This window comes from Delphinapterus leucas, chromosome 14 (assembly GCF_059928025.1).
Source record: "Delphinapterus leucas isolate spDelLeu-1000000601 "Yukka" chromosome 14, BTC_Dleu_Yukka2, whole genome shotgun sequence".
NCBI lineage: Eukaryota > Metazoa > Chordata > Mammalia > Artiodactyla > Monodontidae > Delphinapterus > Delphinapterus leucas.
In genome coordinates, this window is record NC_143142.1 from 40,696,997 (window position 1) to 40,708,329 (window position 11,333).

The following is an 11,333-nucleotide window of genomic DNA, read 5'->3' on the forward strand; positions in this document are numbered from 1 at the left end:
ACTCTATTTTAAGTTTTTTGAGGAACCTCCATACTGTTTTCCATAGTGGCTGTACCAATTTACATTCCCACCAACAGTGTAAGAGGGTTCTCTTTTCTCCACACCCTCTCCAGTATTTGTTATTTGTAGACTTTTTAATGATGGTCATTCTGACTGGTATGAGGTAGTACCTCATTGTTGTTTTGATTTGCATTTCTCTAATAATTAGCAATGTTGAGCATCCTTTCATGTACCTGTTGGCCATCTCTATGTCTTCTTTGGAGAAATGTCTATTTAGGTCTTCTGTCCATTTTTGATTGGGTTGTGTTTTTTTGTTATTGAGTTGTATGAGCTGTTTATATATTTTGGAAATTGAGCCCTTGTCAGTCACATCATTTGCAAATATCTTCTCCCAGTCTGTAGGTTGTCTTTTCATTTAGTGTATGGTTTCATTGCTGTACAGCAGCTCATAAGTTTGATTAGGTTCCATTTGTTTATTTTTGCTTTTATTTCTATTGCCTTGGGAGACTGACCTAAGAAAAACGATTGGTATGATTTATGTCAGAGAATGTTTTGCCTATGTTCTCTTCTAAGAGTTTCATGGTGGCATGTCTTTTTTTTTTTAAATAATTATCTTTAAAATATACATTAAAAAATTTTTATTTTATTTATTTATTTATTATACAGCAGGTTCTTATTGGTTATCTATTTTATACATATTCAGTGTATATATGTCAATCCCAATCTCCCAATTCATCCCACCACCAGCACCCCTGCCCTGCTTTCCCACCTTGGTGTCCATACGTTTGTTCTTTACATCTGTGTCTCTATTCCTGCCTTGCAAACCAGTTCATCTGTACCATTTTTCTAGATTCCACATATATGCATTAATATACGATATTTGTTTTTCTCTTTCTGATTTACTTCACTTTGTATGACAGTCTAGGTGCATCCACATGTCTAAAAATGACCCAACTTCATTCCTTTTTATGGCTGAGTAATATTCCATTGTATATATGTACCACATCTTCTTTATCCATTCGTCTGTTGATGGGCATTTAGGTTGCTTCCATGACCTGGCTATTGTAAATAGTGCTGCAATGAACATTGGGGTGCTCATGTCATCTTGTTTTGGGAGAATGAAGGGTTTCCTTCAATCTTTCCTTTCCTTTCTTTTATCTTTACTATTGTTCTTCATGATAGGTTAACTTGGTTCTCATATGGAAAATGGGAATTCCTGCCAAGTGCCTTCATAAAATATGAAGATATCCAACAAAATAAGATTTCAACCGAGCGTCCACTTAATAGATTATTTTCTTAGTGAGTAGACCACCTGTCTGAAATGTCAATACAACTGAAAACCCCTATAAGGCTAAAGGAAAAGGAACCCAGTTCAGTCATTTTCCACAATGAAGCAGTTTCTGTGCTGAGTTGAATCACTCAGGTATTTGTTCATTTGGTGAAGGGTAGCAGTTAAAGTCAGGGGTTATGAAATCACATTGCTTGGTTTCAAATCCAATTTTTCCCTTACTTGGGCTAATAATGTCTCCTTTTTGAACTTCAGATTCCTTATCTGCTAACTCAGCATGGTGCCTACCTCACAAAGTTTCTATGAATGTTAAATGAGATGATATATGTAATATACATAGCACAATGTCTGGCATCTGGTAATTGCACAATACCTATTAGCTGTTATTAATTTCCTTGAGTTAAACGTGCGAGCCATTGGTCAACCCTGGATGTTGTGAAAAATACAAAGATCGACTTCCCACACAGTCCCAGTCCTCAGGAGAAACAAGTTGACATATGACAACGATATAAAGTAGGATATATTTGTACATGAGACGGGGAGAGATGAGTGAAGTGCCAGGAGAGGGCAAGTGACAGAGGGGTCACTTCTACCAAGGAAGTTCCAGGAAAGATGATAAGGAGGATGCCACTTTTTAAACTAAGTGAAGAATTAGAAGGAATTAAATAGACTTCCCCGTAGAAGAGAGGAGGATATTCTAGGAAGAAAGAATGTTGTTGGCAAAGGCAAAGAGATGTGACAATGTGAGATGTGTATGGGGGAAGGGCGGCCCATCCTGTTTGGGTTGGATCATGAACACAAAGATGATGTGTGCTGTACATGGCTGGAAATACATGTTGGGACCTGAACTTAATTTGGAAAGTAATAAGAAGCCATTGAAGGTACAATGTTTGTGACAGCTATTTTAAAAATGGTATTTAAAGAATGTGTATGAGATCAGTCCTGAGTTTGTTGATGAAATACCATGAATTTCTAAATTATAATCAAGCTCTTTTTGGTCAGTTCAGAGAGTTCATTGTGTTGTGTTCCTATGTCTCTTCATATTCATTGATATGTGCTATTTTTCTTTACCCTCATTTTCACCCTGTACAGGTGTGATCTCCATTCCTTGGTACATCCCTCACAGGCTGTTCAGCTGGAAGTTTGAAGATACCATCTGTGCATTTTGGCTCACTATTGACTATCTTTTGTGCGCAACACCTGTGTATAACATTGTACTCACCAGCTTTGATCAGTGCCAGTCAGTCTCAAACGCTGTAAGTCAAAATATTAATTTATCCTCCTTAGAAGATTATATACTTGTAAATTTTGGGTCCCCAAGCAAAAAAATTTTTTGTTTAATTGGCAAAACTTAGAGAAGCCTGTTACCCTTTTGTTATCTAGCACCAAGTTTTCATTGGTGCTTAATGAACATTTTCTGTGTGATTTGGTTAGGTCACTCCCTTATGTACCACTAAAATGGGAAGGTGTCCACCAAAATCCAAGGCAAGTTGTGAGAAGTGGTAAATCGAGTCCGTAGTAGATTGGATATGCATGAGTCTCACAGTAGGTTCATCTGTTCAACTCCTTAGACAACTTGAGACCTGAATGTTTTCTTCAGGATGGAACTTGGTGGGTGATTAGAAAGACTCCCAGACTTCTGAATGTCACGAGAAAATTAATTTTGAATGACCAAAGGAAAAGACAGTATACAGGGAAGCTATAGGTTATACAGTAGCACTAACCAGAAACTAACCAGTGCCAGTTTAGGACCCATGCCAAGAAAGTCTGAACTTACCCAAGATTTAGAACAGTCTCATCAACTAGTTCATGACAGTTCTTAAGCTAAATTTATCAGCAATAGAATAAAGGAGAGAATAAGGTTGATGTTAATAAGGATGAGGGATGGGAAGAGGCCACAGAAACATGGATGGTGATCTGAAGTCTTTGAGACCTAGATGGGAAACTTCCTTCACTCCTGAGTCCCAGGGATCCAAATGTGTGGGAAACGACTGTGTGACAGGGATTTTGCTAAGGACACAAAACTGAATCTCCAGAGTCTTTCTTTTTGAGGAGCATAACAGTCTAATGTGGAGACAGATCCATAAACAAAGGGACTAAGTGTGGTGCTGGAGGCATTGAGAGGACAGTGACAGTTCTGTCCTGGGAGAGGCGTGCATCTTGGAGGCAGACAGGATCGGGAGGGCGCACTGGACAAGGCAAGGATAAACTGCTGTAACAAAGAGACTCCAAAATGCTGAGACCAAACAAGACAGAAGCTAACTTTTCTCTCATAGAACAGTTCAGGAAGATGGAAAAGCTCTGCTCCAGGAACTCACCCAGGGACCCAGGCTCTGTACCCTCTAGAGCAGGGACCTATGGTGTCTCTTGCAACTGCTCAAATAAAACTTTATTATCCAAACAGGTGGTGGGCCACACTTGCTCCATGGACAGTGGTTTGCTGACCCCCACCCACCCTAAGTCATTAACCTCCTCTGCACCGTCCAAATCATGTTGTTGTCACTCCAGGTTCTAGAAAGGAAGGGCAAAAGGCAGAAGTCCAGGGTAAGGGATTTTCTTTTAACCAAGTAGTGCAGAATCACACAATCATTTCCACTCACCTTTCATTGGTGAAATTTAATCATGTGGTCTTACCTTACTGCAAGGGAAGCTGGGAAGTGTGGCCTCTAGCTGAGCTGCCATATGGCCAGGAAGAAGTAGAGAATGGATGTGGTGGGACAGCCAGACACTTGACATTGAGTACTTTATTGGTACCAGAGTCCACTGCAGTTTGTTCTGGACGAACTCTGGAGAGAGTACAGATCAGTTTGGATTAGCCATCCAGAAGCCTATAATCTCAGATTTTTCAAACAGATAGTAATCCATTATTGAGTCATGAAATCAGTTCAGTGGGTTATTATGTCACTTTTTCGTAGAATGAAAAAATATGGAAAGAAGTACAATAGAACTTAAGTCAGAGTATAAAATATCAGAGTACCTTGTGCATAATAAAGGTAAGTATTGTTTTATGAATACTTCTGTCTGTATACTTCATTAGGGTATAAAATGTATTTCTTACTTTAGGTCACAATCAAAATGTTTGAAAAGCAGTGCTCTAATTAATGATCTTTCTTTAAATCTTTAATTTGTACTTTAAAATTTTCCTTTCTTTCTGGGTTTTCTTTTTAATCTTCACTGAGTGTTCCTAGTTAGTGTTCACTGGGACATTTCTTCACGGAACATCCAAGCTCTTGAGGCAACCTCAGCTTTGTGTTAGGGTAAAGGATGGCTTGCCCAGTTAGAAAAAGGGTTTAGAAGTTACAGAGAGTTGAGGAGTGATGTCCAGAGAGAAAATAGGCGGGCTTGTTTCTTGGTCTTGCCCTGAGAAATTCCCCTGGCAATGGAGGCTGTAAACTTGGTGAGGGCTAGGTCAGCTGGATCCGGGTCCCTGGTACACAGCACAGAGTCAAGTGTAAAAAGTGCTCCATGCATGAGTGTATGAATGCTCACGGGGGTGCTCAGGCAGCACTCCCACCTGTTGGCTGAGTTCCAACACAGCTCTATGAAGCCAGAGGGAAGCCTTTAAAGACCACAGGAGCTCATAGGAAGTGATCATGCGGAATTGAGCTCTTGCTGTAGCTAAAAGTAGAGGAGACAGTGTAATAGGGGAAGGCGGCAGGCTGGGCTTGGGAAATGGAAATCTGACAATAGTTTGGGGAAGGAAGGCTCGATGCACATGGCAGTGCATGACAGGCACTTAGAACGGCTCTGCAATCCCATCTCATTATTAATACCAGCAAGTTCCAGGGGTTGCTCTGCCTCACAAAAGAAACCGGATTGACGGAATGTTTGGATACCTTATTGGGGTGGGGAAGGAAGCAGGGTAAGAGACAACATCCTGAATAATGGACATATTCTGTAGTGGGTGAGAAGTGGGCCACTGATGGATTTCAGGGAGGCACAGGCCTGGATTTAAGCAATGCTTGAACTGTTATCTGTTAAAAATGCTACCCAGAGATGAAGAGATTGGCATCATCTACTCAATTCCCTTGGATGTCCATTATCCCATTTGACCTTATGCATAATAGAAAAAAGATTACTTTCCAGCATATTGCATCATATCATTACAAAGGCTGAACAGAGCAATTAAAAAACTAAATGCAGTTTATGACCATCTGGGTATTGTTACCATCTTCATAATCATTAGATTTAGCGCAAGTATTAATTAGTGGTATGAGAAGCAGAAGGCAAAAAAATGTATTGTACATGGGAGCTTGTGGTCAGCACCATAGGCATTTTAGCTTAGCCTCAGAAATACCAGTAATTTGGAAAAAGCCAAAAAAAGAAAAAGAAAACCCCACTTCTCTGCATTTTTTAAAAATAATTTTTTTTTTTTAAACCAGCCTCCTTTTACCTCTAGCCAATTGGTGAGCCCTTCCCAGCATGTACAATCCATCAAAGAAAGACAGTGCTGGGCGTTGTTATACCCCTTTAATAAAAATGAGAAACCACTTTAGAACAAGACTTGAAAACTCACAGAGAAAATAGCACTTGAGAGATGGTGAAAGGGAAGTGTGTTTCAACTTCATGGGTAAATCATTTCCTTTCCCTTGAGTGCAAAAGGCAGAAAAACATGGAATATTTGGACTGGAAGGAATCTTACTGACCTAAAAGGTGTCCAGACAGGTTGTGTGCTCTAGGTCCCCTTAAGAAAGTCTTAGGTCATACGTTTATCCCTCATACAGGGTGGTTGGCATTTTAGATTTCTTATAGAAGATTTCAGCATCAATCAAAAGTCATGGGTCTTGTGATCCAAGAGCAATCCTCCCTCATAGCATCTCATTTTCCCTTACAGAAGCCTGTCCTTGTGACCAAGTGGACTTAGAACATTCTTCACCCCTATAAAAAGACCGTGGCACTCACCATAGCCATGTCTCTCCAGTGGCTGGCCACCACTGCTTTGGCACCATTTTTGTCGGGTAGATACGTTTGTAGAAAGAAATGATTTGGTTAAGCTCAGTAACACTGTAGTATCTCCCCACAGCTGGTTTAAACTTTCTTTTTGTGTGTCATCTTGTGGGAGTAACATAAGAGTTCTTCTCTTTTTGACCCCACCTTGAAGGCTCAGCATAAACTGCAGAGTAGATTCTTCCTAAATACTGGATTTAGAAAAGCCAATGTCTTTTAAACTTTTCTGTGACTTCAGTGATAAATGCATTTTACACTATGATTCAGTACATACATTTCTCGTTCTCTATGTACATCTATATTCCCAAAGCAAAAGTTTCATCAAACAATACATATCTTTAGGATGTGTGATGCATTCTGACACTGATTATTCCAATTCATTAAAAAAATTGCTGCTCATGATCCAGCTGGCAAGTTAAAAACACCGTGAAAGGGCTTCCCTGGTGGCGCAGTGGTTGAGAGTCCGCCTGCCGATGCAGGGGACACGGGTTCGTGCCCCGTTCCGGGAAGATCCCACATGCCGCGGAGCGGCTGGGCCCGTGAGCCATGGCCGCTGAGCTTGCGCGTCCTGTGCTCCGCAACGGGAGAGGCCACAACAGTGAGAGGTCCGCGTACCACAAAAAAACAAACAAACAACAATAAAACACCGTGAAAACGGGCATTTAGTTTCAGTTAACAGTTCAGGTTAGTGTCTGTGGACTAGGAAGACTGCATTCTTATTTTAGATATTGACCATGACATTTTCTATAGTGTCAGAGGTTTAACCTTGAACTGCTAAGAAAGTCTACAACTTGGCCCAGGGTCCACCGAAATCGAACCCTCTGCCCTGGCCCAGATCATGTTACCCAAATTCAGTGAATATCCCTGCTTTGCACATCCCTGAAACTCCTGAGGGCCGATGGTATGCTTTGTGCAATCAACATATGCTCACTGTATTGAAAATAACTTACTTGGTTTCTTTTAGGTGCCTTACAGAGCTCAACACACTGGCATCTTGAAGATTGTGGTTTGGATGGTGGCTGTCTGGGTAGTGGCCTTCTTAGTGCATGGGCCAATAATTCTAGTTTCAGAAGCCTGGAAGAATGGGAAGGGGGATTGTGAACCTGGATTCCTAACAGAATGGTATATCCTTGCCCTCATGGTACTCTTGGAATTCATGATCCCAGTCTTGTTAATGGCTTATTTCAACATGTATATTTACTGGAGCCTATGGAAGTGTGGTAATCTCAGCAGGTGGCACTCTAGATTCACTTCTGTCTCTTCCAGTAGCTATGGACGCTCATTCAGGAGTGGACTGTTTTCAAGGACATCTTTTTCTAACCCAGAGGAAGCAGCAGCATCCCTTAGTTCGGAGAAACCAAGAAGAAAGAGCAGGCTCTTGTTTTCCTTAACAGCCCAGCCAAATAGTGTAACTGCTTCCAAAACGGGCTCCCTCTCCCATTCAGATTCCCGAGTTCTTCAACAAAGGGAACATCTTGAACTGTGCAGAGGCAGGAAATTAGCCAAGTCACTGGCCATTCTCTTAGGTGTTTTTGCCACCTGCTGGGCTCCCTACTCTCTGTTCACAATTATTCGTTCAATATCCCCCACAGACCTCAGTCTGTCAGCAACAGCTGTGTATGAGTTCACATTTTGGCTCCAGAGGTTCAATTCCTTTGACAATCCTTTTTTGTATTCGCTGTGTCACAAGCGTTTTAAGAAGGCTTTCTTGAAAATATTTTGTGTGAAAAAGCAGTCCATACCATCACACAATCGGTCAACGTCCTCTTAATCTTTGTGCCTATGTAAATTTCAGTCTTGCTCTCACCTAAATGAATCTGGCTTTCATCTTGCCCTTTCCACTCTACTGAAAAAATCCAGAAAATCATAACACTTGAAAACTTAAAAAAAAAATACCTGGAACCTAGAAGTCAGTGGAAAATTATTCCGGTGAATAACAACAGCATAATTAGAAATTGACAGTAATATTTTTGTAAACTCATAATCACAAAAGCACTATATTTTTCTTAGTCATCACCTCTTCTTTGTCTTTTAGATCTTAAATAACGTTAATTGTGAAATTCAAGAATTTTGGTTTTCTATGTTCAGTGTTTGCTACAGTCTTAAGTGAATTTCCCTTTTTTATTTTACAGTGATGAAAACTCATCACGTTTTAAGATCATTCCCTAAAGTATACAGTAGAAAAAAAGAGCTCTTGTGCCCTCTTTGCTGGGGGTGGGTAACTGTTATGGTCACTGAGCAGGCGAATTAGGGTTTGAGTTGGCAGGACAGGGGTTGAGGGTGCCAGATAGAAGAGCAGAGGGCATGTGTACTTCCAGACTCCATATTCCTGATCCTAGAAAAGAAGGAACTGTGAGACGAGAGAGGAAAAAGGAGGTCACTGCAGCTCTCAAAGGTCCTCAATGAAGTTATCTTGGAGGCCCCGGCAATCAGAAGATGTCAGGGTGAGGGACAGGCAATAGGTTGAAAGGATGGCTTTCCCTATTCCTTCCTGCCCCCTTCTCCCAACTTCCACATCAGCTCAAACTTCTCTGTGAGAAAATATGGAAGAAAGAGAAAGGCTAAGAGATGCAAAAGGACTCTATGATTAAACCTGATGTACCTGGTGTAACAGTCACAGAACTAGTACGTGTCAATAATTATGAATAAAATATATTTCTGTGTTTGATGTTTTTAACTCGTGTGCTCAATATTTTACACTGAAGTGCTCAGAGTGATTCCTTTATTATGCAGTTAATGTAGGTTATACCTTACTGATGAGTTGCATTTTATTAGACTGGTGACATTTTGTTCTCTTTGTCATTATTAATTTTTTCATAGTGTTCTTTGCCTGTCTTTGTCATAACATTTCATTTTGACTTCATAGTTAATTTAATGTATTCTGTAAGGTTTCATCAGTGTTTCTTCTATAACTTCTCAGAGTTCTTTTTTTTTGGGGGGGAGCATTAGCTTTATTTTTTATTTATATGGCAGGTTCTTATTAGTTATCCATTTTATACATATTAGTGTATACATGTCAATCCCAATCTCCCAGTTCATCCCACCACCACCACCACCAACCCCGCCGCTTTCCCCCCTCGGTGTCCACACGTTTGTTCTCTACATCTGTGTCTCAATTTCTGCCCTGCAAACTGGTTCATCTGTACCATTTTTCTAGGTTCCACATCTATGCGTTAATATACGATATTTGTTTTTCTCTTTCTGACTTACTTCACTCTGTATGACAGTCTCTAGATGCATCCACATCTCTACAAATGACCCACTTTCGTTCCTTTTTATGGCTGAGTAATATTCCATTGTATATATGTACCACATCTTCTTTATCCATTCGTCTGGCGATGGGCATTTAGGTTGCTTCCATGACCTGGCTATTGTAAATAGTGCTGCAATGAACATTGTGGTACATGCCTCTTTTTGAATTATGGTTTTCTCTGGGTATATGCCCAGTAGTGGTATTACTGGGTCATACAGTAATTCTATTTTTAGTTTTTTAAGGAACCTCCATACTGTTCTCCATAGTGGCTGTAACAATTTACCTTCCCACCAAAAACGCAAGAGGGTTCCCTTTTCTCCACACCCTCTCCAGCATTTGTTGTTTGTAGATTTTCTGATGACGCCCATTCTAACTGGTGTGAGATGATAACTCATTGTGGTTTTGATTTACATTTCTCTAATTAGTGATGCTGAGCAGCTTTTCATGTGTTTCTTGGCCATCTGTATGCCTTCTTTGGAGAAATGTCTATTTAAGTCTTATGCCCATTTTTGGATTGGGTTGTTTGTTTTTTTTTAATATTGAGCTGCATGAACTGTTAATGTATTTTGGAGATTAATCCTTTGTCCGTTGATTCGTTTGCAAATATTTTCTCCCATTCTGAGGGTTGTCTTTTCGTCTTGTTTGTAGTTTCCTTTGCTTTGCAAAAGCTTTTAAGTTTCATTAGGTCCCATTTGTTTGTTTTTATTTCCATTATTCTAGGAGGTGGATCAAAAAAGATCTTGCTGTGATTTATGTCAAACAATGTTTTTCCTATGTTTTCCTCTAACAGTTTTATAGTGCCCAGTCTTACATTTAGGCCTCTAACCCATTTTGAGTTTATTTTTGTATATGGTGTTAGGGAGTGTTCTAATTTCATTCTTTTACATGTAGCTGTCCAGTTTTCCCAGCACCACTTATTGAAGAGACTGTCTTTTCTCCATGTATATCCTTGCCTCCTTTATCATAGATTAGTTGACCATAGGTGTGTGGGTTTATCTCTGGGCTTTCTATCCTGTTCCATTGATCTTTATTTCTGTTTTACTGCCAGTACCATACTGTCTTGATTACTGTAGTTTTGTAGTATAGTCTCAAGTCAGGGAGTCTGATTCCTCCAGCTCCATTTTTTTCCCTCAAGACTGCTTTGGCTATTCGGGGTCTTTTGTGTCTCCATACAAATTTTAAGATTTTTTGTTCTAGTTCTGCAAAAAATGCCATTGGTAATTTGATAGGGATTGTATTGAATCTGTAGATTGCTTTGGGTAGTATAGTCATTTTCACAATATTGATTCTTCCAATCCAAGAATATGGTATATCTCTCCATCTCTTTGTATCATCTTTAATTTATTTCATCAGTGTCTTATAGTTTTCTGCATACAGGTCTTTTGTCTCCCTACGTACGTTTATTCCTAGGTATTTTATTCTTTTTATTGCAATGCTAAATGGGAGTGTTTCCTTAATTTCTCTTTCAGATTTTTCATCATTAGTGTACAGGAATGCAAGAGATTTCTGTGCATTAATTTTATATCCTACAACTTTACCAAATGCATTGATTAGCTCTAGTAGTTTTCTGGTAGCATCTTTAGGATTCTCTATGTATAGTATCATGTCATCTGCAAACAGTGACAGTTTTACTTCTTCTTTTCCAATTTCGATTCCTTTTATTTCTTTTTCTTCTCTGATTGTCATGGCTAAGACTTCCAAAACTATGTTGAAAAACAGTGGCAAGAGTGGACATCCTTGTCTTCTTCCTGATCTTAGAGGAAATGCTTTCAGTTTTTCACCATTGAGAATGATGTTTGCTGTGGGTTTCTCATATATGGCCTTTATTATGTTGAGGTAGGTTCC

The 11,333-nt window shown here is 39.7% G+C and overlaps 1 protein-coding gene and 1 long non-coding RNA gene across 2 annotated transcripts in view; both read left to right on the forward strand.

Annotated features, from left to right (window-relative positions):
• The first annotated feature begins 1,465 nt into the window (after window positions 1-1,465).
• On the forward strand, window positions 1,466-8,242 carry HRH4 (histamine receptor H4). The gene is made up of 2 exons (XM_089895015.1): window positions 1,466-2,544; window positions 7,200-8,242. The coding sequence occupies exons 1-2, from the start codon at window positions 2,341-2,343 to the stop codon at window positions 8,004-8,006; spliced, it is 1,011 nt and encodes a 336-aa protein (XP_089751141.1). The 5' UTR covers window positions 1,466-2,340; the 3' UTR covers window positions 8,007-8,242.
• A 2,938-nt stretch (window positions 8,243-11,180) lies between these two features.
• The window catches only part of LOC111181481 (uncharacterized), a 544,017-nt gene continuing 543,864 nt past the window's right edge, over window positions 11,181-11,333 (forward strand). The window contains exon 1 of the long non-coding RNA XR_016387610.1: window positions 11,181-11,324. This is a non-coding gene — a long non-coding RNA (uncharacterized LOC111181481). The remainder of the gene's footprint in view (window positions 11,325-11,333) is intronic.

Coding starts and splice junctions, on each gene's coding strand:
- HRH4 (XM_089895015.1), top strand. CDS start 2,341: ATGTGCTATTTTTCTTTACCCTCATTTTCACCCTGTACAGGTGTGATC. Junction 2,545..7,199: donor GCCAGTCAGTCTCAAACGCT/GTAAGTCAAAAT, acceptor GGTTTCTTTTAG/GTGCCTTACAGAGCTCAACA.